The following is a 27491-nucleotide window of genomic DNA, read 5'->3' on the forward strand; positions in this document are numbered from 1 at the left end:
GCTTAAACAAGTTTGGAAACGTTCTGTATTTGCCCTGGCCAATATGGTAGTAGGAATTGGCTTTACACAGTTACTGAGCAGCACCTGAAATGTGGCTACTGCAACTAAGGAAAGTTTTTATTTTATTTAATTTTTTAAAAATTTTAATAGTCACATGAGCCTGATAGCTATTATACTAAACAGCACAGCTCTACGTCCAACTACCAATTTATAACAAATTTAGAGGACAAAGGAATAACGTGTTAAGCAACACCGTAAGAATCCATTCAAGAAAATATGGACTATGGAAAAACTTTAGAAAAAATCCTAATTTTTTAAACAAACAAATTGCAGGAAAAAGAGCAAACAGAAAACCTATGGATTTTTTTATAAGAGAGTTGAGACATATTAAACTCAAAGCACAGATTTCATATGGATCCTCATTCAAACAAACTTTAAAGACAAGGGGTGTGGAGGGTGATGACATTTCTAAGACAACTGGAAACATTACGCATGGACTTTTTTCTTTGATCGTAACAAAGTATTAATGTTCAGTGTAATGATAATATTATGGTTATAATCTTAGACTAGTGAAATAGTCATGGATAAAATGATGTGACTGAGTTTGAGATTTACTTCAGAATACCATGGGAAAAGAGGGAAGCAGGTAAAAATATACATGAAATACGTTTTCCCATGAGTTAAGAATTATTAAAACTGGATGATGAGTAAATGATGGAGGATCATTGTATGATTAAGTCTAATTTTATAGATGTTTTAAATTTTATATTTTTTCCAGTAAAATATGATTCTTTTCTTAGCCAAATATTTTCAGTGTGCAAATTAATGCATCTCCATCTTAAAAAGAAAAATAAGTTTAAATATACTAAGCTTACTGTCTAAATAATGAATATACTAACCTTCTGATTAAGAATTTCATAATATATTAAAAAATTTCAAGATGTTTTAAAACATAAAACTTGAGCACTTACCATTAGGGTTAAATAACCGGCAGCTTTTTAAAGAGGTTTCATAACCTACTACTAATTCTTCTATGATTGCCACCTAGAGTACAAACAAACAAGCACACTTTAATAAAATATATATACATGCAGCTACTATTCTTGTACAAAATGTTATTTATTATTTTAAAGAGCTACATCAACATTCCAAAAACACACACACACACACACACACTCATGTACACACCCTTTTATAAACCTATTAACCTAAGGATAAAAACTTAAAAGCAGGGGCGCCTGGGTGGCTCAGTGGGTTAAAACCTCTGCCTTCGGCTCAGGTCATGATCCCAGGGTCCTGGGATCGAGTCCCGCTTCCGGCTCTCTGCTCAGCAGGGAGCCTGCCTCTCTCCCTACTTGTGATTTCTGTCAAATAAATAAATAAAAATCTTTAAAAAAATAAAATAAAAAATTAAAAAGCAAGTAAGCCATACATTTTTAAAGGTATTAAGATGTAACTTTCAGGGTACCTGGGTGGCTCAGTCAGTTAAGTGCCCAACTCCTGATTTTGGTTCAGGTTATGATCTCAGGGTTCTGAGCCCCACATCAGACTCTGCGCTCACTGGCAAGTCTGCTTGTCCCTCTCCCTCTCTCAAATAAATAAATAAAGTCTTCCAAAAAAAAAAAAAAAAAGGATGTAGCTTTCTAGAAACTTACTGGCAACTTCTTTCCCTGCTAGGAAGGAGGGAATTTGCATCAAGCTAAAAATCAGGAAAAGGTTGGCTAAAAAGAGGTAATACTATAGGTAACACTACAGATGACTCTTATCTCGGTTCATTTTTATCTCAATTCACATAAATAACACCCGCAGTTAACATCTGCCCTCCAAGAATCAAGAATTAAAAACTATGTGAAAAGAGAAATTCCGAAAGTACAAAATACCATCAACTCTTGATTTTAAAATCCAAGGAAAAGCATTAGTAAAAACAGAACAGCAGGTGGGTTTCTGAAATGCAGGATAGTGAGTGGATGTCCAGGTTCTGGTTTCTTCTGAGTCATGACTATACCACTTGCTCCTGGCTTTGTAAGAGATCTGTGAACACTTTTAATTTATTAATTCCCTTCCTCACTTAATCCATCTATAATGGATTTGTTACTATAGAAGCTCTCCTAAATGACCTCACCTTAACCAACTCAACAGATTAACACCAGCACTCTCCATTACCTCAAAAAATTGTGAGGACTGAATGGTCCACAGCTAGGTTATTCTGGTGTGCCCATGTTCTTCTGCTCCCACAAGGTGAGCTACCTGCTTACTAAGAGTTTTGTTTTCCCAAACCTGTTTGAATCAGTTCCATTTATTATCATCATTACAGAATTCAATATTATGCAAACTGAATAAATGAAAATGAAAGAAAAAACTGTTTTACGTTGAATACCATGGGAAGACTCAAGGATAAATTAGATACTTCTAACAAATTAAGGTTTCAATGATACAACCACAAAGGGGAAAATCATTAATAAAGAGGCTTCTATAATCAAGATTGCTTTGTAAGCATCTAGTTCCCATAATATTGGTACTGAAAACAAGAGATCACATTTTATGAATGTGATTTATTCAATTTAAAAAAGAGTGAAAGTCATCATAAAACCCATACCTTGGGCCTCTTAACAAAAGACTGGAAAATAAGCATACCTTCTGTGCTTTAGGTTAAAGTGTTCAGCATGTTCAATTTGTCCCACCTTTCTGATTCTTCACTGTAACTGATTTCTATTTAGTCAACCAACATGTCTGATGTCACTGTACTTGCAAGCAATATAATCTAAATTAAAATTAAAATGGCCTCTGAATAAGCAATTTGAGCATTTTTATACATAGCTCAAAGAGTAAGTTAACTTACTGGGACAGCAAATGAACTGCTGACAGAATTTTCTTTCCACCAAATAAAAAAGGAGAATGATTACTAAACAAAACCTTAGTTTAAAAATCACATCCGGGGGCGCCTGTGTGGCTCAGTGGGTTAAGCCGCTGCCTTTGGCTCAGGTCATGATCTCAGGGTCCTGGGATCTAGTCCCGCATCGGGCTCTCTGCTCAGCATGGAGCCTGCTTCCTTCTCTCTCTCTCTCTCTCTGCCTGCCTCTCAGTGTACTTGTAATTTCTCTCTGTCAAATAAATAAAATCTTTAAAAAAAAAAAAAATAAATAAAATAAAAAAATAAAAAAATAAAAATCACATCCGACTTTCACCATGAACAAGGATTAGAGAAAGTACTGAAGAAATCACTACCTTACGAACTTTCCATACCTACACAGACTCAAAGTAAATAGCAGAAATAAAAGAGAAAATAGGAACATAAAGAGGTACAGAAGCATTTAAACTGCAAGATAGGAAAACAGATACCAGATTCACCAAATGTGTAGTAGGTACACAGATAATCAGGGATCAACAATTCCAAATACTGAGCAAAGAAATGATAGTGGGGGGAAAAATTGTATTTTGCTTACCTTTTCTTTATCTTTGTATAATGACCTCAAAGTATTGAAGACTGGTGGACAACCTTTGCTGAAATTCATCCTTAGAAACTTATCCAAACATTCTTTAAACTTCTCACCTTGGGAAAAAAAAATTCTGTTGATTTGCATTTACCCAGACAACTCTAAAATGCATACCTTAATATTAATATGCATATTCATATATCTAAAAACAAGAAGACAAACTAAATCCTAACATCATTTTCATTCCTTTGCAATTACTCTCACCAGATAAAAAGTTCAACGGTAGTCTTCTTGGCACCAGTCCCCTGGGATATTTAGTCCAGGCTTCCTCATAAATTTTTAGTCGTTCTAACATATTAGCTGCAAACAAAGAAAAAATTATTTTTATATACAATTATAACTTGTATGTTTTTTCTAACAAATTATAAATTTCTCCAAGTATATATAAATTCTTATTAAGCAGGAAAGTTGAAGGTGAAAAGAAAATTTCAAATAACCACCCAAATACACCAATCATTTTAGAGTATTTTTTCCTAATATTTTCATATTTTAAATACCTATAATCACCTAAAATACGTAATTTTTTAAATCCATTCTGCTTTAGGTACCTTTCAGAATCTAAGGACTCAGAGTTTACTTTAATTCTAAGAAAGGTTTGATTATTATGTTTCCATAGCTTCTCTACTATTCTCTTCAGCCTATCCTTTATTACAGAACTTTTGAATCTATCCCCTCATCTTTCATTTTTCCTTATTTCTTTTATACTTTCTTTTACTCTTAGCTGAGAGCTCTCCTCGGTTCAGTCTTCCAGTTAACTAATTTCTCCTCACTTGTGGACTCTCTTCCATTCAATCTGTTAAGATTTTTATGTCAAGAAGTAGGCTTCTCATTTCTTAAATTCCTAATTAGTACTTTCTCAAAACTTCATACTTCATGGCTGCAATTCCCTTTTTTCATCTTAGATTCCTCCATTTACTCCCTTTTGCTGTGCTAATGATAACCATTCCCATGATAAGTGCTCCAGAGTAGTAAAATATTCTTTGTTATAAGGTTTCTCTTGTATTTATCAATATATCAGTAATGGCTCACTTCCAGTCTTGAAGGAGACAGCCTCAAATCAGATCATCGTGGCTAAGGACCCTATTTGTAGATGACATGTTTCTGGGTCTGTCCTCCCAAGTAGGTCCTGTTCATGGGAGAGGGTGAAGGGAAGTTGTGGGGAGACTCTCTGGACCCAAGTTCATTTGAGTGATGGAAATTCAGTCCCTCTTCCCACATAGGAAACAGTACTGCTCCTTCAGCTTGGTTACATTCATATGCCCTTGGGAGGCCATGCTGCTGTGGCCACAGAAGTTACGCTTGTTTCTTTCCTTTACAGAGATATCTCTGTAAGTAAGGCAACATTTCTATCCATAGGAATTTCCCTTTCAATTTTTGTAGCTGCCATGCCATTTGTGAATTTCTGCAAGTTGTTTCTGAATTCTTTTCTCAACTATATCTATAAATGTGTGGAAGAGAGGTTTCAGAAACTGCTCACTCTCCCATATTAAATGGAAGTTTGCTACTGTACTTTTGTACTCGGATTCTGAAACCAATTTTTTTTTCCCTGAAACCAATTCTTAACGACTATTTTTCTAAGTTATGGCTTTCCAATGAGTTAATAAAATATTTATCAACAAAAGGTGCAATTAAAACTTTAAAGTTTTAATACTACCTGGTTTGAGTGCCTTTTCCAGACCTTTGTAATAGGCCCAGTTTTCAGGATTTCTTTCTTGTAATCCTCTATAAACATCGGCTGCATCTTCCAAACGACCTAACTGCAACAGAAGTTCCCCTGATGAAAAACAAATTAAATTAACTAGATATCTTCTGATTATAACTTTAACTTTTCCTTACACTTTCTCTTAAAGCCTCTCCAATGTTGGGAATTGGATTCAGTATCATCCTAAATTCCCAATACCCTTCAACAAGACTACCATATTATTGTCTCTTTTTGAAGTTCTTATATAGAAATGTCTTCCTTTCCACATCCTCAATTGATTAAGGTATTTGTCTAACTATAGGCTATTCCCAAATTCACTAAACACAGTTACCAAGCCACCCACCTACTACTTAATTACGCCTGACATAACACAATTTCATATCTGAATTATTAACCAAATCCAACACTCTAGCCTTATGATCTCCAAATAAATTATAGAAGGATTCAGCTATAGCAGCCCACAGCCATGGCCACATTCAAAACCTGCTTTTTCTAGCTCTTCCAACTACCAAATAGGACACCTATCTTGCTTTAAGCTTCACTGTCTTGTCTAGCTTATTCTTGTCTCACTAATCCTAGCCTTCAATCTTAGAGAAAAACCATTCCCTTTCCTTCAGACCCTTCAGTAAGTCATAGATTCATTGCTGGTTTTCTCTGAGCTGCACAACAAATCTCATCCCCAAATGACATTAGGAGACCCAAATATCAAAATCAGTCTCAAAACACAAGGCTCCCTTATTTACCAATTTCAAGGCCTGGATCATCCCAAATGTTTGCTTGCTACACACCTTCTCAGAAAACGTCATTAGAAGACTGGACAGAGACACTAGTTTCACTAGAAATTTATGAGTTCCAAAGTCAAATGAGCTTCAAACACTGCTCAGGTGCACATTTCCTTATTTTTAATGGGTTTCCATCCACCAAAGGCATTATTTTCAAACCACAACTTCACCCTTGCACACCATGCTCTCATCAGACAATAAAGACAAACACAGTGTATTCACTGTGTGCCAGTAACTTTCAATGGCTTCACATGCATTAAGTAATCCGATTCTGAAAACACTATTATTTTCAGGGCACCTGGGTGGCTCAGTGGGTTAAGGCCTCTGCCTTCGGCTCGGGTCATGATCCCAGGGTCCTGGGATCAAGCCCCACATCGGCTCTCTGCTTAGCTGGGAGCCTACTTCCTCCTCTTTCTCTCTCTGCCTACTTGTGATCTCTGTCAAATAAATAAATAAAACCTTTAAAACAAACAAACACATTATTTTTCATCATTTTAAAGCAGAGAGAACATAAGCAGACTTGCTGAGGGACTTTCAGATAGTTAATTGTTGGAATCAGGATTTGAATCCAAGTAAATTGGCTTAAAAAGCCCATATTCTTAACATCAGTGGCTCTCAGCCAAGGGCACTTTTGTCAGTATATGGAGATATTTTTTGGTTATCACAGTAAGGGACAGGGTCGTGCTGCTGGTATTCTGGTAAGTAGAAGCTAGGGATGTTGTTAAATGTTCTACAACATATAGGAAACTTCCACCCCCAACATCTCAGTCCCAAAACAGTGCCAAGGTTGACAAACCTGCTCTCTACTATCAAAAGCCTAGCTCACTGAGAACAAAAAAAATCCTGCAACTTTTCTCCCCTATACTATACCCACCCAACATTTCCTTAATTTTCTCCCACCTCTTCTTTGTAGAAGGAACAGGGAGGTTTAAGAATCAACAATGCAACTTTCTGCTAATTATGCCCTCTCACCCACTCCAGAAGTCTGCAAATTATTCAGACCACTAACAATGCCTTTATTACTGGAATTTCCAAAGATTAATGTTCTACTACTCTCGGTTCCTTTCTATTCTCTTTATATACCTCCCGTCACCTGACTCACTGTAATTATCAATACATACTTTTTGAAATGAAATGATGGCTGTTTCCTATTTCAATGAGAACATGGGAGCAATGAGAAGAGAATTCCCAAATACCCACTACATCTATATATCAGCTTGCCTATATATTCTACCCTCTCTTGCTACTGTGAACTATTCATGTTGTTATCTAAAGCTAATCTTTCAAGTTATCCACTGGATCACATTATTCTGTTGTATCAAATATTCTGTCTCTACTGGATCATTCTCCAGTGAGCATAAGCAGATACTGTAAAAAAACCTTTTGATTCTGTATTCCTTTTCATCTAGCACAATCCCACTTATGTGTTTCGCTAGATAACAAAACCTTTATGAGTCGTCCACGCATGCTATCATTAATTTCTTGACTTCCAATGTCATTTAATTCTACTTGATTTAACTTTTTCCACCCTCCTTCCAAATGTTCAGAAAATGCTTTTGTTAAGGTCACCAATGACTTCCAAATTCCTAAAACCAACTGATCAATTGTGAATCCTCATCTAACTTGATCTGTCATTCTTTCTTGCTAATATAATTATCAAAGTGATCAAATGAAATGAGGTACTTAAGAGTATTTTGGAAACTAGCATGTATTTTGATAAAGAAACAAAGGTCCAAGCCTTGTGACTGGTCATACAGCTAGTTAGAGTAGCCAATAAAGAAATCCAAGCTAGTTTTTTCCAATCTTGTGATCTTTCCATGAAGACAGAAATACCTTCCTTTATAACTAATAGATTGTTACAGAATGATCAATTCAAAGGAAAAGTCAGCTCTTCTGGATCTATAGCTCACAAATGAGCTCCAGCAGAGGTACAGATTTCCAATTTTTTTTCTTGCTACTAGCAGTATCCTCTGCTGAAAGCTCATCTGGCAAATAATGTAAGGAAGTACCATACTTTTTTTTTTTTTTTTAACTGTCCAAAGTATTTGTTAGTTGTTTATCAAGACAAACAATTCCATAACCCAATATCTGTGCTTCATAGTTCAGGAACACAGGTCAGTGACAAACTTCAACTGAACTCAACCCAAAGCAATTCTGTGCATGGCAAAATCCCTTTGCATTCTGAAAGATACCAGTCTTCTTCATCTCAAAATCTTTCATGGAACCATAATTTCTGTAGAAATCTGCATATGCTTTCTTTCTTGGTTTGGCCACAGCAAACTTAGAGAATGCTGCAACCCCCAGGGATACACAACAAAGGCTCCAACAACATAAAATCACAGATGCTTGGCCAGAAGGCCTCGCCTCAGAGGTTTCATCAAAGCACTGGAAGTCATGGTAGTTATGCTCCTCAACACCAACCTCAAACCTAACCAAGTACCATACTTTTTTAGTGTTCAACATCAACAGGAGCCAAAGGAATCTGAAACTAGCAAACATCAGTTCCCTGACTAACCCAGGCAAAGAGACATTTCAGATGGTAATTCTTAGAAAAGTACTTCTATTTTCAGTTACTGGTTATTCTTCTTTCATTTTCCATAATAAGGTCCTCAAGTTTTAAAACTAAGACTCCTTTTTTCAGCCTTCTAATAAATGGCAGCATTAGAGAGCTTTATTGAGGGATCTATCCCTTTTATCACAATCCAAACACATAAAGCCAAATCTCTGGTTTCAATTCATATTCTATGTCCAGAAAGACATCCAAATAAACTAGAAAGACCTCATTATTGCCCCATATATACTTCAGTAAAGATTGATTATCAACAAATATTACTGTCAATATAGCAATAGTTTTGCTAATAAGCTGTTCCTAAGAAATTAATTCCTGCCTTATAAAATTAAGCAATTACCTCCTATATATATATTTTGATCAAACCCTATTAATAATTTCAAGCCAAAACATTTTGAAGAAAAATATCTTGAGTCACTTCATTTAATGATCTTATGTTTTGCAATTATTCTTTCCTATATAAACATCGATTGTTTAAATGTGTATTTTCCAACATTACAAATTATTCAGCGTGTATGAGCAAGAAACAGATTTTCTATCACCAAAAAGCTGAATTATATTCAGTTATCAGCAGCAACTAGTTTTTTAGTCTTGCTCATTGTCATAACTAAATACTAGCATAAATTATATCCTTTAAAGAAAAATACCTTTGGGGCACCTGGGCGGCTCAGTCAGTTAAGTGTTCAACTCTTGGTTTTGGCTCAGGTCATGATCCCAAGGTCCTGGTATAGAACCCCACATTAGGCTCCCTGCTCAGCAGAAATTGGCTTCTCCCTCTGCCCCCACCCCCACACGTGTGCACGCACAGGCTCTCTCTCTCAAATAAATAAAATCTTTAAAATAAATAAGTAAATAAAAATAAAAAATTTTTAAAATACCTTTGGTTTCTTCTACGGCAAGTTTATCACAGATTTGCTTTTCATAGGTACAAAGATGTTCCAGGGCTTCTCTATAGAGACCTGCTTCCCGGAGAACTTGGTTCTGATATAAAAGGAGTTCACTATATTCATAATCCACTTTATCAGGGGATGTCTATATATGGATATAAGGAATACTAACAGTAAGAATTTTGTTTTCATATTAAAAAACCGTTTAAACACTCAAAATACATTTAAGAAATCAAAGGATAATAACTGACAAAATTTATTTTCTAAAAATTCTTAAACATTTGTCTAGAGAGCAACTAAGTAAAAAAATGACAGTATTAACTTATTAACTGAATAAAGTTAGAATCCCTAAGTCCTTACATAAAATAAGTAAACAGGGGAGAGAGGAAAGCTCTTACTTAAGAGTAGAATGTCAAATAATAAATCTAGAAAAAGTAAGAGAGTTAAAGAATCACCACTTTTTAACTATCATAGAACAGTTGATTCAGGCAAGAATCACAATCGATGAATGTTAAAACTAGTTTTAAGTTTGATGAAGAACAGGCTACTCATAAAATCTCAAACTGTTTACTAATTACAGAGGGGGAAAAAATAACAATTTTTTATTATAGAAACCTGGCAGGCACCACCCTAACCAAGTAATTAAACAGAACAAAAAAACCTTCTGCACTTCTCAATGTGATGAACAGAGAAGGGGTAAATATAACTCCTGTAGTTTCCTCCCCCAGATTCTTAACTATCTCTAATAATAAAGAAACATCAAAGAAATCCAAATTGATGGACATTCCACAAGCACCTGCTGTACTCGTCAAAAATTTCAATGTCATGAAATACAGATAAAGTCTTCGAAATTTTCAGATTAAATCAGACTGCAAAGAAATGATAACTAAATGCAAAGTATGATTCCATTAATGGGGGGAATCTTAGAAAGGATATAAATAGAGTAATTAATATATTTTTAATATGAGCTGTGGATTAGGCTATCAATGTTAAATTTCCTAATTTTGATAATCTATATTATACTATGTATAGAGTTAATAACGGTAAGAATTATTCTCAGAAAATATCACACTAACATAACAGATTTAGGAGTATAAGATCAGGGTGTCTGCATTACTCTCAAATGTTTCAGGAAAAAAATTTAAAAAGATACGTAAATAATAAAAATTGTAAAGTAAATGTGCCAAATATTATCATTAATGTGACTGAACTCATATATGGAGTTCTTTGTACTAGTCTTGCAACTTTTCTTGAAGTTTGAAACTATTTCAAAATAAAAAGTTTGCAAGTCTATATGCACTTCTTTTTTATGATTATACTTAGAATTAGACCCAGTTTACTAGGTCTGTCTTCTGGTTGTTACCTGTTGTGTTTTCCTAAATTCTTCTAAAATCTTTGCTGCCATTTCATAATCTTCTAATAAATGGTAAGCAATAGCATAACCAATCCATGATGCTCTCTGTGCAGGGCGAAGCTGAAGTAACTGATACCTCGTTTCCTTTAAGGGGGGAAAAAAACCACTTTTTCTTAGGTTTACAGTAAAAGCAAATGCTCTTAACAAAGATCATATTAATTTATCCAACAATGCTGAGTAATTTGCAACACAACACTGGGAATAGTAACAGAAAATAGCTACAGACACCCATACTGTATTGCTTTATAGGAGCAAAACAATATTTGGTAAGAAGTACAATGAACTTCCAAGATAATCTTGTAACTGTTTTAGAACTTAAGACTAAATAGGCTTTATTAATTCCTGAACTACTTTTAAAAAGAGAGAGACAGCATGAAAAACAGTACATAAGAAAAACATTTTTTAAAAGGGCCCAACTACTGAGTTAAGATCTATAGAAAACAACTGGCAGGTACTACATGGACTTTATAGATTTGAATTAATAGACTGATTTAAGGGTTAAAATATAGGCACAAAGACAGAATAGTCTCAGTGGAGGTAAAAAGAAGAAACAAATATGCTTTTCAGAAAAATGTGATTACTAAAGGTTGTATTTACATGTTAATAGCAGACAAAGGCATTGCCTATTTGAGGAACATCACTGTTAATTTTCACTGAATTAACTCCATTCTACACAATAATCCAATTCTGCCTCAGTAAAATAATTTATTTAAAAAATCTGGTTAGTCTAGTCATAACATACACACAATCACTACTAGAAGGAGATGAATGAGAGTCAATCCAATTCTGTTTAAAAACAGAAAATTTTGTTTTTAGTAAGTACAAAAGTTTTAAATATTTTAATACTACTTTCCCCTTAGAATTAAAAAAAAAAAAAAAAGGCTATTTTACTTACCCTGTAACCCTCAAGATCTCTCATTTGAATCTGTAGTAAAGAAAGGTCCCTTAAGATTTGAAGATTGTCTTTATCCCATTTTAACGCATTCCTATAACATTTAATGGCTTCATCATATTTCTTGTCTGACCTCTGGAGAAGGCCATAAACATGCCAACCTAAAGGATTTAGTTAAGGACACAACCTACAAGTCAAGAAATAATATTCCAGTAATATTTCTCAAGAAACTCAGAAAACTACAGCTATTTATAAAATTATAAGCTTTTTTTTGAAAAAAAGGAGAAAATATAAGCATAGAAGTTTAACACTTTAGAAAACAACACAGCTTTTTGAGCCAGAGAAAAAAGGACTCACCTGTCTTATTAGCTGTGACCTTGGTAAGTTACTTAGTCTTGCTTTGTTTCCTCAATTATAAAATGTAAACAGAAAGTTTACATAGCATAGTTTCATAATTAAATGGAAAAGACTGGTACAAAATAAGTGCTCAATAAATGTTATGAATTATCTATCTATTTATTGAGAGCAAGAGAGAGCGAGTGCACATGCGCACATAAGTTTTGGGGGTGGGGGGGAATGGGATGTGCATGGTGCGCAGAGGGATAGGGAGAATCCCAAGCTGGCTCTACACCACTGGTCTGAATCTCAGGACCCTGAGATCATGACCTGAGCCAAAATGAAGAGTCAGATGCACCAGGTGTGGTGCATAAACAATGAATTTTGGAACACTGAAAAATAAAATAAAATAAAATTTAATTAAAAAAAAAAAAAAAGAAAAAAAGAGTCAGATGCATAACCAACTGAGCCACCCAGGTGCCCCTGGAATCATCCTTACTTTTAAAAGAAAAAAAGAGGGAATCGGTATATACATGACATATAATTACTCTACATCATGTACATTTTCTTTAGCTAACAATATCCTTAGTATAGAATGTTTAGTGCAGTTCAAAATTCCTGAAAGTCAATATAGAGAAGATAAAAACCACATGTAAGATAAATATTCATTTAGCAAATAATTAAAATATCTTAATAGGGGCGCCTGGGTGGCTCAGTGGGTTAAAGCCTCTGCCTTCGGCTTAGGTCATGATCCCAGGGTCTCGGAATGGAGCCCTGCATCGGGCTCTCTGCTCAGCAGGGAGCCTGCTTCCTCCTCTCTCCGCCTGCTTCTCTGCCTGCTTGTGATATCTGTCAAATAAATAAATAAAATCTTAAAAAAAAAAAATCTTAATAATCAGGGTGTAGGTGACCGAAATGGATTGTTTCCTGCATTCAAAAAATTTGAAGGCTAGTAAGGGCACAGGTAAGTAAACTATAGTTGGCTGTAAAAAATGCTATAAAGGGTGAAAAATATGTAAATTAACTCCACTCCCCTAATAGGTCCTTTTCTCTTCAGATCTTGATTACTGCAGTCACCTATCCTCCTACCTTCAGTCTCTCTACTTTTATTCTCTCCAGAGTAACCTTTCTTAAAAAAAAAAAAAAAAAAAAAAAAAAAAAAAAAACAACAAAAAGAAAACACACATAAAATCAAAAGAAAATAATTCACTTTCTAGAAACTTGTAGTGTTTCTCTCTTAGATTTAAACCTTTCAACCTACCAACTTTTTTTGCCAGGGATCCTCAACAGAGTCAGTTAAATACATAGTGCCCAGGATGGCAATTTAACTGAAAAACATATTTAATACCATAAATTTTATTTGAAAAATCTTTGCTTTCACACTATAAATGATAAAGTAAAGCTTAACACAATCTTCTCATTTGGCTAGTACATGTTTTTAAAAGCCTAAGGCACTACCCTCCATAATCTGGCCACCATCACCTTTATTTCAGGACTTTATCACCTCTCAAGCACTGCAACTATCTTTTAACTGCTTCTAAACTCCTATAAATTTATACTTAAGGAGTTTAACATTGCTAAAAATTTAAAGAAACATACGTCCAACAAGAGGAACACAAATACATACAGAACACTGTGTAATCATTAAAAATGATGAAAAAGTATCTACAAAAGTCTTACTAATTAGTCCTTTGATAACCTTAGAGTTTCCACTTACTCCCAACTCATTTCTGATTTATTGGATTAGTTATAATTTTTGAACAAGCTGTAACGTTTTATGTAATACTCAAACATGTTCCTATATATGCTTCCAGTTAAGCACCTTCTTTCACCAGACTATAAATCCCTCAACAGCAAAATCCCTAACTTTTCTTCATCTGTAGTTTACCAGAGGTCTGGTAAACACCTGAAATTCAAAGTCTCAGCACTAAAAATTGTGCCAGCTCACAAAATGAGTAAAGAAATATTGTTTAAAATGGTTTATAAAAAAAAATAACCTAATTTTAATAAAAATAATTTAAAAAAAAACAAAAATATTAATTCTATGCAGGAAAAAAAAAAGCAACCCACAATTTTTTCTCTATCTTCCTTCAGACATTTGTACTTGCTCCTAACTTCACACTTCTCTTAAAATTTACCTTGTATAATACCTTGGAATTATCAAAAACTATGTTAAACATCTACCTCATCATTAAATCCTCAAAACACCACAAGGAGATACATAGGGTTATCCTCATTTCATACACTAGGAAATTAAGTCTTAAGATCACAAAAAGATGATGAGGTGAAATTCAAACCTAAGGGAAGCTTACTCCAAAGCCTGTGCTCTTCATCAGTATACTATCTGCCCCTTTATTATTCTTATTGTATATTTTTTTTCTAAATTTATAATGATGATGAAATCTCCAGGGTGTTACTCTGTTTGTAATTGTGGGAAGAGCTTTTGCAAATATGATACCTCCATCTGTGGGAGATAGGTTTCAAGACTCTCAAAAACGGCCTGAAACAATCAATAATACTGAAACCTATATACAGCTATGTTTTCTCCTTTACACACACCTATGATAAAACTTAATTTACAAATTAGGGAAGGTAAGAGATTAACAATAACTAATAGCAAAATAGAACTATAACAATACACTGTAATAAAAGTTGTGTGAATGTGGCCTCTCTTTTAATTATTTTATTATAGGGCGCCTGGGTGGCTCAGTGGGTTAGGCCGCTGCCTTCGGCTCAGGTCATGATCCCAGGGTCCTGGGATCGAGTCCCGCATCGGGCTCTCTGCTCAGCGGGGAGCCTGCTTTCTCCTCTCTCTCTCTGCCTGCCTCTCTGCCTACTTGTAATCTCTCTCTGTCAAATAAATAAATAAAATCTTAAAAAAAAAATAAAAATAAAAAATAAATATTTTATTATACTGTACTCACCCTTTTCCTTGTGATGTGAGGTGATAAAATGCCTACGTGGTGAGATGATAAAATGCCTACATGAGATGAAGTGAAGTGAATGACGCAGGCATTGTGATGTCAGGTGGTAATACCACTACTGACCTGACAGTGCATCAGAAGGATCATGTGCTTCCAAACGGCAGGTGAGCTCGGGTAACTCAAACTGCAGAAAGTGAAACTGCGGATAAGGTGGGACTATGGTATTTTACAAGGTAAGTCCAATGTATCCGAATAGAAGTAATGTGAGAACAGGGAAGGTACACAAAAATGTTCCACGGTGACAGCTGTTACTCAATTTAAAACTCTGCAATTACACAGTAAGAGGAATCTAAGACTTCTGACTCCCAAATTGCTGTCTTAGCTTAAGACATCGCAAACCAACCCTTAAACATCTCCAAAAGGATACACACATGACTCTTCAAGTCATTTCTCAAACCTCTACGAACCAATTCGTATGCTTCTTCCTTTTTCCCCAAACAGTTCAATGTTAATCCTTTCATAGCCAGGGTTTCTATTTTTAAAAAAAGAAAAAGAAAGAAAATGAAGAAAAAAGAAAGTAATTAAACATTAAAAATAATTAACAAAAAAGTAATCATAATCTGAAAAACAAATGTTACATTATCCTAAGAATTTAAACTTTCAAGAGGGTAACTTGGAAAAATTTCAGACTTCTACAGAATTAAAACATTTTAAAATTTGACCAACCAAGAAACACATTTCTATAGTCTAGGCATCCCCAGAAATCTTTTCTAAATAAAAAGATACAAAAATGCATGGATATCTGGTAATTCCTATTCTAACAAGATACAATGACTCTATTATTGTTCTTCAAGGGAATTCCATGGGTCACCTCATGTAATTAATCACTACCTTAAAGTATGGAAAACTTTACCTTAAAACAGACTTTATTTCTGTGAACCTAAGTTACATTAAAATTAAATTCACAGTTCAATGGTTAAACAATTAATATAATTATCTAACAGTTCTGACTTTCATAAATTATTAAATGATTCTTTGGGATTACGACACCAAACACACACAAAATGTCATTCACAATCAAAAGATTAACAGAGTTGAGGGAAATACTAAGTTCTCAAAAAAGAAAAAGAAAAAAAGATTCCTAATTTTATAACATGCATGTTATGAAGCATATAGAAATAAAAAATACTTGATATGATTTACTTAAATTTTAGGGCTAAAATTTATAATTTATAGAAGAATTAATTAAGAATAAAAAGGATTAAAAGAAAGGTATTACCCTGAGGAAAAATCAACATTTATTAGAAAAATACAGTTAAGGAAATAGAAAAGAGAGGGGAAAATCAAGTAAAAATCATTATAAATCATATAAAACTTTAAAGGAAAAGGAAGCAAACAAAATATATTTGGCAAGTAGCCAAACTAGCAAGGTAGCGAACAGTATAAAATAGTCTTTGTTGTCAAATATATAAAATCTATTCATACAAGTTTTACCAAACATCTTAAAAGTGCCTTAATGAAACCCTGCATTGCTAGTGAGTCTAAGACAAACCATCATTTTACGTACTATTAAAATACTTTCAATTAAATTATGGCACTTCATATAACATACCATCACTCTAACACAAAAAAATATTTTTGAAGATTTTATTTATTTATTTGACAGAAAAAGAGAGAACACATGAATGGGGGAGAGGCAAGCAGAGAAGAGGGAGAAGCAGGCTCCCTGTGGAGCAGGGAACCCAACATGGGGCTCAATCCCAGACCCTGGGATCATGACCTGAGCCAAAGGTCAAGGCTTAACTGACTGAGCCACCCAGGTGCCCCAATTTAGATGGTTTTATTCCCCCTGCTTTCCATCTCCAATTTTATTATTACAGTAAAAACAGACAGGAGTAAAGAGAGCCGATAAGAACTACTGCTCTCTCCCTCTTCTTCAATACTAAAAGATTATCTAATTACTGAAGATCCATGTTTCCTAACTGTACAAATCAGACTTGAGAAAGCTTAGCTTTTCTATGTGTCTTCACAAGTTCAGCCACACATTCTTACCCTACCAACATCTCACTGTTCAATCTTCTCTTCACCTAGGCAAAAGGTGTATGTAAATTTTCAGAACATTACTATATACAAGTAAGTCTTAAACATGACTGTCTTGAAAACCCAAGATACAATGCTGAATAAAAAGATGCTAGCTCATAAGCTAAGGACAAAATGGACACTTTCTGAGTAAGCTTAATGTAAGACATCATATTTTTCCAGCTCAACCTAAGTTCTAAACCAAAATTGTCTAATATCTTAAATGAGCCTATTTATTAAATTTAAACATATCTATCCCTGTTAATTTCCTCTGCCTTTCCTACAGCACTAATCTTCAAAACGGGAATAAACCAGAAATCAAGTAGAATGTGTCACAGTTTTCTTGACATTAAATTCAAACTACAGTATTAACACATCTTCACAAAAGAGTTGGAGAAGGTCCATTCTGTCTGAAAAATAGTTAGGGCAGCTGAGATAGTTAGGGATTCACTTACCCAAGTAAGTGAAGCCAGACATGTTAGCAAAGCTTTATTTACTTACATTTAATAGTATATGGTATTTATACTTACCTCCATGCTCTGCAAATTTGGGATTAGAAAGGATTTGTTTACAGAATTTCAACCCATTTCGATACTGTTTATGTTCATAACATCTCTGTCAAAACAAAAAAGAAAAAATTGGGTTCAGCAAGAAATGCACACAATTTTAAATTCGATCCTAAAATTTTGATTGCTAAATACAACAGAATGATCAAATGTTATTTCCATATTCTCCTAAATCCCACTAAAATTCCAGTAAGAAAATAAAACTACAGAAGATTCAAATATAGAAAGTAAAAGCAAGACAAAGAGACAATACAGAGTATGTAAAATAAGACATCATTAGCTCACTCCAAAATGTCCAGCAAATGTTATAGAAAATGAAATCTGCAAGAAAATAAATGTATGGAAATTGTATTATAAAGTATTATTTTCTTCTTACTGGAGGAAAGAAATCTCTCAAACCACAGGAACGAACAAGCACATGCAAAATAATGCAGAAGAAGAAAAAGATCTATACCATGGCAGATCAAAATGAAATTTCAAAGCCTTGGAAATAAAGAAAAGGTCCTTAAAAACTTCCAGAGAGGGGAAAAAAGGCACATAAAAAGGATCTGTAATTAGAATGTCACTGAACTTTTATTCCAAAGTCACAATGCAATTCTGCTAAAAACTAGAAAACCTTCAAAATTCAGAGTGAAATCAAGTTTTGACCTAGAATTCTAAAGCCAGCCAAATTATCAAGCATGTGAAAATAACACAGGCTTCTCAAAAAGTTAAAATTTTATCTCTATATATTCTTTCTTATGAAGCTATTAAAAGAAAACAAACAAAAAAAGACAACATGGCACTTGGTAAATAAATTTAATGCAGAAAAAAGAATAGAGAACAACCACTACAAAATAAAAAAGGAAGCCAAAGGCCACCATGACACAGATTTCCAGTAAGGTCAAAATGGAACTCATAGACTTCATAATATGGAAATCATTATTCATAAGCAAATGACAGAAATTCAGACATATTTGGGGAAAATGAGCCATAGGTCTACAGAAAACCAAGGCAACTAAATGAGACAAGTATTAACTCTAGGAGAAATAAAGGCTTGTATAAGAAAGAAAAATATGGTCTTAGTGTAAAATGGAAGAGGGGGACATACTTTTTTATCATAAATGTTTTAGTGCTATTTGACTTTCAGGTATCAGTGTGTGGTTTCACTAATAATTACTATTTTTTAATGTTTGTGGTTTTTTTAAGTAGGCTCCATGCCCAACGTGGACCCCAGTGCAGAACCTATACTCACTGCACTTAAACCAAAACTTGAGCCAAAAACAAGAGTCAGATGCTTAACTGCGTGAGCCATCCAGGTGCCCCAATAATTATTTTTTAAACCATTCTACTTGTTACAGAGAAAAGCCTGCATCTTAAAGATATAATGATCTATGCCAGAACTCACCGTGATAAATTTAAGCAAATTTTACTCACAACTTTTAAAACAGGATCTTCAAAATCTGGGAGGGAGACTTAATGCAAATGATGACAAAAATCAAAGCAGAAAAAAATGTGTACAAAGAAAAAAAAATGTGTAGAAAGAAATTAACTGCTTAAGCTCAATGCTAGGGCCAACTACAGAATAGTTCTATAACCAAGTATGTACTCATCATCTCTACTTCGCTATTTCTCACCTCAAACTTAATATATCCAAAACACAACTGAATTTTCCTCCCAGAATCTCTTCTGCACCAAGTCTTCATCATCTCAGTAGATGCTTTGCCCTTAACTTACCCAACCAGATATGAAGGGGGGAAAAAAAACAACCCAAAACCCTATTTATCTTGGGTGCTTTCTTTCACTCATACTTCCATCCTCTAGTACCATTAGTCCTCTATAAGAGCTTCCTAATTCCCTACCCCCTCTCCCTACCATCAACTATACACTTGGCAGGAGTTATCTGAGGATGAGAGAAGGGAAAGCAGAAGCAGTAACTGAGGGCTATCATCAACCATATGTAGTCAAAGAAACATAACTAATTAAATTTCATGTTCCTACTTACTAAGTAGAAAGCCCAATTACAGTATAAGCATATTCTTTTTTTAGTAATTATTTATAACCAACTATAATTTATAATAATAATTAATGTAAACACTAGTTAAAAGGGACACTCTTGATGTGTCAATATTTTCCAAGAACTATATAAATACGAAGACCATTTAAGTGCATTGTTCTTAAAATCTTCAATTACCTTTCTGAAAATTTATTTCTTTATATATATATATATGTATGTATATATTTTTTTAATTTTTTTTAAAGAATTTATTTATTTATTTGACAGACAGAGATCACAAGTAGGCAGAGAGGCAGGCAGAGAGAGAGGAGGAAGCAGGCTCCCTGCTTGAGCAGAGAACCTGATGCGGGGCTCGATCCCAAGACTCCAGATCATGACCTGAGCTAAAGGCAGAGGCTTAACCCACTGAGCCACCCAGACGCCCCTGGGCACCCCTATATTTTTAATTTTATCTAAGCAGGCTTCATGGCCAGTGTGGAGCCCAACATGGGACTTTAGATCAAGAGCTGATCAAGAGTGGGACACTTCGGCACCTGGGTGGCTCAGATGGTTAAGCATCTGCCTTCAGCTCCAGTCATGATCCTAGGGTTCTGGGATCAAGTCCTGAGTTGGGCTTCCTGCTCAGCAGGGAGTCTGCTTCTCACTCCCCTTCTGCTCCCCCTGCTTGTGCTCTCTCTGTCAAATAAATAAATAAAGAGTGACCAGAAAACAGTAAGTTCAAGAATTTTCAGGATTCACATGGTACTGAGAATTCCAAATAGCCAGAAGGGCGACTTCAGTGAAGACCTGCAAAATTCAGTAAATACTGCAAAAATGTCTACTCAGCAGAAGACAAAAACTAACCCTAGAATAAGTGTGCTCTAGACCCACTCTATGCAGAGTTCTAAGCTGATATACAAGTATCCTCACTGTCTGCTATTAACAAAGTTCAACACTCTTTAAAGACAGTTAAGTCACAGAAAACAATGCAGAATTCATAAATACCCAATATTCAACAAAATATTATTGGATAAGCTAAGAAGCAAGAAAACATGATCCATAACCAGAAGAAATAAGAAAAATGATGAAATAATGAGGTAAAAATATCAAGACAAGTAAATGCGCAAGTAAGAACATAAACATGAGAAAAGGGAAACAGAACATATAAAAAACAACCAAACAGTGCTTCTAGAGGTGCAAAATATAATATTATACAATGAAAATGTCATTAGATTAGAGGTACTGACATTGTAAAAGAAAAAATGAGTGAAAAAGAAGACACAGCAATAGAAACTACCCAAACAAATATAGAAAAAAAAAATGGAAAAGGTAGATGAGCTGAGTCCCCATGCATCTGTTGCTAAAAACTGTTGAGTACCAAGTCTTAAATATGTAGGGTAAAACTTCATGAAGCCAAACAACCCTTCTTTACAAAAGAAAAATCCTAAAAGCACCATAAATCTAAATGAAAAAGATGTAACAATAAAGCTTCCATTAAAAAAAACTATTTTTTTTAAGATTTTATTTGAGAGAGAGATCTCAAGTAGGCAGAGAAGCAGGCAGAGAAAGAGGGGGAAACAGGCTCCCTGCTGAGCAGACGCCCAATGCGGGGCTCAATCCCAGGACCCCGAGATCACAACCTGAGCTGAAGGCAGAGGCTTAACACACTGAGCCACCCAGATGCCCCAAAACCATTTTAAAATATCTTCATTAGGGGCGCCTGGGTGGCTCAGTGGATTAAGCCGCTGCCTTCGGCTCAGGTCATGATCTCAGTGTCCTGGGATCGAGCCCCGCATCGGGCTCTTTGCTCAGCGGGAGCCTGCTTCTCTCTCTCTCTCTGCCTGACTCTCCGCCTACTTGTGATTTCTCTCTCTGTCAAATAAATAAATAAAATCTTTAAAAAAATATATATATATATCTTCATTATAGGTTGGGTTGACAGGCTCCTTTATCCCTTAAGCAGGTAAGTTTAAATGTTTAACATAGTATTAATAAAATGCAAGCCAGGGACACCTGGGTGGCTCAGTCAGTTAAGCATCTGACTTCAGCTTGAGTCATGATCCCAGGTCCTGGAATCAAGCCCCACACTGGGCTCCCTGCTCAATGGAGGAAGTTTGCCTCTCCCCCTCCATCTGTCTCACCACCTGCTCATGCTCTCCCTCTCTCACAATAGATAAATAAAATCTTAAAAAAAAAAAAAAAAAAAAAAGGCAAACCAGAGAAGTCATAAGCAATGCCCAACAAAGATCCTGTATCTAGAATATATAAAGAACTCTAAGTTAGTATCAAAAAGATAGCTCATTAAAAATTGGACAAGGGGGCGACTGGGTGACTCAGTGGGTTAAGCCTCTGCCTTCAGCTCAGGTCATGATCCCAGGGTCCTGGGATCGAGCCCCGCATCTGCATCTAGCTTCCTGCTCAGTGGGGAGCCTGCTCTCCCCCCCCCCCCCCCCCCCCGCCGCCGGCCCGCCACCGCCTGCCTCTCTGCCTGCTTGTGATCTCTGTCAAATAAATAAATAAAATCTTTAAAAAATAATAATAAAAAAATAAAAAATTGGTCAAGGAAGAGGGCCCATGTGGCTCAGTCAGTTAAGTGTCTGCCTTCTGCTCAGATAATGATCTCAGGGTCCTGGGATCAAGCCATGCACTGGGCTCTCCACTCAGCAGGGAGTCTGCTTCTCCCCCTCCCTCTGTGCACTCTCTCTCTCATTCTTGCAAATAAATAAATAAAATCTTTTTTAAAAAATTTTAAAAATCGGGGAAGGGTCTTGAAAAAATGCACCCAAAAGAGGTTATACTAACAGCCCATAAGTGCATCAGAGGTGCTTAATTACATCAAAATAAACAAAAACATGCATTCACCAAAAGACAGGGAAAATGTGAACATTTATTAACAGCTGAGTTTACAAAAAAAAAAACGTTACAAAAAAAATACGTGAAAGCAGGGCACCTAGGTGGCTCAGTGGTTAAATGTCTGCCTTCGGCTTGGGTCATGATCCCAGGGTCCTGGGATCAAGCCCCGCATCAGGCTCCCTGCTCAGGGAGGAAGCCTGCTTCTCCCCCTCGCACTCCCCCTGCTTCTGTTCCCTCTTTTCGCTGTCTCTCTCTCTGTCAAAAAAATAAATTAAATCTTAAAAAAAAAAAAATACGGGGCGCCTGGGTGGCTCAGTGGGTTAAGCCGCTGCCTTCGGCTCAGGTCATGATCTCAGAGTCCTGGGATCGAGTCCCGCATCGGGCTCTCTGCTCAGCGGAGAGCCTGCTTCCCTCTCTCTCTCTCTCTCTGGCTGCCTCTCTGTCTACTTGTGATTTCTGTCAAATTAATAAATAAAATCTTTAAAAAAAAAAAAAAATACGTGAAAGCAACAAAAAATACCTAAATAACCTGTATAATAGTAATAACTCAGCAAAAACTTACTGTATTTTTAAATTTACTTTGGATTAAGAATTGCTTTTATGTGGGGCGCCTGGGTGGTTCAGTGGGTTAAAGCCTCTGCCTTTGGCTCAGGTCATGATCCCAGGGTCCTGGGATAGAGCTCCACATCCAGCTCTCTGCTCAGCGGGTACCCTGCCTGCTTCCCCCTCTCTCTCTGCCTCCCTCTCTGCCTACTTGTGACCTCTGTTGTCAAATAAATAAATAAATAAAATCTTAAAATAAAAAAAGTAATGGGCACTGTTATTTTTTTTTTTAATTGCTTTTATGGGGTACCTGGGTGGCTAAGTAGAGGCTGAGCCTCTGCCTTCAGTTCAGGTCAGGATCTCAGGGTCCTGGGATGGTCCCGAATCAGGCTCTCTGCTTGGCGGGGAGCCTGCTTTCCCCCACCCTCTGCCTGCCTCTCTGCTTACTTGTGATCTCTGTCAAATAAATAAATAAAATCTTTAAAAAAAAAAAATTGTCTTTATGCCTAAGGCTTAAATTTACCAAAGCCAATACAATAAATATGGTACTAAAGGTCTTTTCTAGTAAACAAATCATATAAAGTGTGGCCACTATGTCATAATCCTAGAATTAAATTTGTAGGTAATTTTTACAGACTAGTAACATTATGAATAGAAAAATTTACTTCAAGGAATTAGTCAAACAGTGAAGAGGTACCTATGGAATCAAATAGCTCTGGCTTTAACAGTGACTTCAGATAATAAACTAGTTACATAGTCTTAAGTACTTTGCCGAGTATCAGAAAGAATCCTTAAATCCTGGAGAAAACTTGCCAGGAAAAAACATGTAAAATAGTACTAAAAGCTAATACTTGCTGCACATTTACTGAATGCCATGTACTGTGCTAAATGCCTTACAGGGAAAACTCATTTACTCTCACAATGTTATGAAGTTAGTATTCTTGTTATCCTCATTTTAGATGAGACATCTGAGATCCAGGGAGATTATATCATTTGGCCAAGGTCACACAGCTACAAAATGATTGAAAAAAAGATTTAAACCAGACAATCTGGATTCAGAGCCATTACGCCTAGCCATTATAACTGCCTTTCTACTACAGTTGAGTACTGTAGCACAGACCAAAAACAAACAAACAAACAAACAAACAAACAAAAAAAAAAACCCCAAGAAAAAAGAGAAAAGGTTCTTAAAGAAAGCCTCTAACACAAGAAATAGAATGCCATGTAGAAAGCAGACAGGCAAGAAAGCAAGCAAGCTAGTTAGCTATATCGCATTACAGAGAGAACTGCTATTAACATTCTGATTTTTTAATAAGGTTTTAGTTCAAAAACTATAGAACAGCCCACTGTCCCACAGTATAAATGTGAACCTGTATAAATATAATTGATAACAAGCATATAAAAAAGTATAGACATTTATATTCTTTTAGATTTTTATTTATTTGACAGAGAAATCACAAGTGGCGGGGGGAGCAGGCTCCCTGCTGGGCAGAGAGCAGATGTGGGGCTCAACCTCAGGACCCTGAGTTCATGACCTGAGCCAAAGGCAGAGGCCTAAACCACTGAGCCACCCAGGCACCCCTAGATATTTATATTCTTACTTGATATGCAAAATGTGACTTTGTTTTGTATAGCTGAACTTAAAATACTCAGAATTCCAGTTGCCTTTTTCTTGGTCTTACTGAAAATACCTTGCATTGTTTATAGCACCACATTTTTCAAGGGGACTGCACACTAACTTCTCATTTACTCTTCATGATACTCCTGTAAACTAGGAATGAAAGGGTTAATCCTTATTGTATAAGTAAGATTTAGAAAACAAGCAATTTACCTAGATGGTGGCAAAATTTAGACTACATCCTAGGCCCTCTGAGGCCCAGATGAAAGCACTTTCCATCATATGTAGAAATTTTATTAAATTTTATTAACATAAAATATTATTAAAGGCTATAGTTTTTTTTGGAGGGGGGGACACTTGGGATGGTTAAATGGCTGACTCTTGATTTTGACTCAGGTCATGATCTCAAGGTCCTGAGATCTAGCCCCACATTGGGCTCTACAATGGGTGTGAAGCCTGCTTAAGATTCTCTCTCTTCCTCTCTCCCTGACCCCTGACCCCTACTTGCATTACCTCTCTTTAAAAAAAAAAAAAAAAGCCTATAGTTTTGAGGTGCCTGCTGGCTCTATCAGTAGAGCATGTGACTCACTCAATCTCAGGGTCATGAGTTCAAGTGCCACGTTGGGAATGGAGCCTACTTAAGAAATAAATAAAAATTTTAAAAGCTGGGGTGTCTGGATGGCTTAATCGTTAAGTGTCTGCCTTCGGCTCAGGTCATAACCCCAGGGTCCTGGGACAGAACCCCAAGTCAGGATCCCAGCTCAGCAGAGGTGTCTGCTTCTCCCCTGCCTCTCCTGCTCCCCCTGCTTGTGCTCTCTCTGTCAAATAAATAAAATCTTAAATTTTTTAAAAGCCTATAATCTTTTAATAGACCTTCTAATCAAATCCAAACATTACCTCTTTTTTTTTTTTTTAAAGATTTATTTTAGAGAGGCGCATAGAGGAAGAGAGAGAATCTCAAGCAGAATCTCCTTTGAGTGGAGAGCCCAACTCCGGACTCGATCTCAGGACCCTGAGATCTTAGTTGAAACCAACAGTCAGAGGTTTAACTGACTAAGCCACCCAAGAGCCCCTCACCGTGCTTCTTTTCTTTTCTTATTATTATAGCCAAATAAAAGGGCAACAGAAGTGCCAAAGTAAGGTGTGAAAAATTAACACACATAAATTAACTGGATAATTCCTCCGAATAATTCAGTTTACCGAATGAAAATTAAAAAACAAACTCCACTTTCTTTAAATGTGGTAATACTATACTAGCTAGCTTTTTATTTTATCACATTTCAAACCAATAATTAAGTTTCAATTCCTAATAATTATGTTCTCAATTAATGAAATCTGGCAGTTTCCATTTTAAAATTATACTCAATGCCATTAAACCAATGATTGCTGTCAATGTGACCTGTAAAAATAATTCAAAATGGCATACGCCTCCAAAAAACTGCTAAGAATTCATCTCTCTATACTTAAGAATCAGTGTGTATTTAAGAGATATGGATCCCAGTCTCTTTTTCTCTTAAAAGCACTACTTCTACAACAGGTCACTTTTTACAAATGAAAGTAGTATTCCTAGTTTAATAGAAAAAACAATAGCAAATATAAAATATATAAAAAGTCCTTTATTGCACCATTCAAAAAGAGGAGATGTACAAAATGAAAAAAAATCTGCTTATTTTTCAAAATTCTATTTAACACTATCACTAAATTAATTCTACAAAACTATATAAAAGGCAGGTATCATGACAAGATTTTTTTTGTTGTTTTTTAATGATTTAATTTATTTATTTGTCAGAGAGCTAGAGAGAGTACAGGCACGTAGACAGGCAGGCAGAGGCAGAGGGAGAAGCAGGCTCCCTGCAGAGTAAGCCCAATGTGGGACTCGATCCCAGGATGCTGGGATCATGACCTGAGCCGAAGGCAGCCACTTAACCAACTGCCAACTGAGCCACCCAGGCGCGCCACATGACAAGATTCTTTTTTTTTTTTTTTAAGATTTTATTTATTTATCAGAGAGAGAGAAGGGGAGAGAGCGAGCACAGGCAGACAGAATGGCAGGCAGAGGGAGAAGCAGGCTCCCCGCGGAGCAAGGACCCCGATGTGGGACGCGATCCCAGGACTCTGGGATCATGACCTGAGCCGAAGGCAGCTGCTTAACCAACTGGGCCACCCAGGCGTCCCACATGACAAGATTCTTAATGCCTTGACCAATCCCACAGGCTGAAAGTAAGTTTCTAAGGAACTTTTACTTAGGAAAAGAAAGACGCAAAATATACTTTGAAGAAAAGTTTCATATTCAATTCATTTAAAATAGATTTTAAAAAACAACATGGTAGACAGACATAGAAGTTCTCCACAGTGGAATCATCCAATTAAATAAAAGTACAAGTCTACAAGGGTGCCTAGGTGGGTCAGTCAGTTGAGCATCTGACTCCTAATCTCAGCTCAGGTCTTGATCTGAAGTGTTGTGAGTTCAAACCCAGTGTGGAGACTGCTTTAAGAAAAAAAAAAATAATAATGCTCGCTTCAGCAGCACATATACTAAAGAAAAAAAAAAAAAAATAGAAGTAGTCTACAACCCTATCTCTAAAACTCTTGTATTTGGGAGTTCTTGAAATTCCAGAACTATAAGGATTTCCCTTGGTATGGAATGAATACCACAGTGCTCTATTTGTTCTCTTACCTATAACACAGGTATATGGTAATTCAAAATTAGACATAATAGTTTCAAAAACAGTAGAACATTGTAGACTATTACCTTTCATTAGGAATTAAATTTTAATACTAACACTATGCTCTAGAAAGGGTAAACCATGAGGAACGGGGTGGCACAGTTGATTAAGCCTCTGACTCTTGGTTTTGA

General features: G+C 35.8%; 1 protein-coding gene across 2 annotated transcripts in view; it reads right to left on the minus strand.

Annotated features, from left to right (window-relative positions):
- The window catches only part of NAA15 (N-alpha-acetyltransferase 15, NatA auxiliary subunit), an 82384-nt gene that overhangs the window by 30452 nt on the left and 24441 nt on the right, over positions 1-27491 (minus strand). For both annotated transcript variants that reach the window (XM_082727638.1, XM_082727637.1), the window contains exons 2-10: positions 17610-17694; positions 15428-15532; positions 11744-11901; positions 10798-10932; positions 9426-9579; positions 5149-5268; positions 3699-3794; positions 3444-3550; positions 972-1044 (exon numbers count right to left, since the gene is read on the minus strand). In XM_082727638.1, the coding sequence (XP_082583764.1) occupies positions 972-1044; positions 3444-3550; positions 3699-3794; positions 5149-5268; positions 9426-9579; positions 10798-10932; positions 11744-11901; positions 15428-15532; positions 17610-17694 (1033 nt within the window). The remainder of the gene's footprint in view (positions 1-971; positions 1045-3443; positions 3551-3698; positions 3795-5148; positions 5269-9425; positions 9580-10797; positions 10933-11743; positions 11902-15427; positions 15533-17609; positions 17695-27491) is intronic.

This window comes from Mustela nivalis (genome assembly GCF_964662115.1).
Source record: "Mustela nivalis genome assembly, chromosome: 4".
Classification (NCBI taxonomy): domain Eukaryota; kingdom Metazoa; phylum Chordata; class Mammalia; order Carnivora; family Mustelidae; genus Mustela; species Mustela nivalis.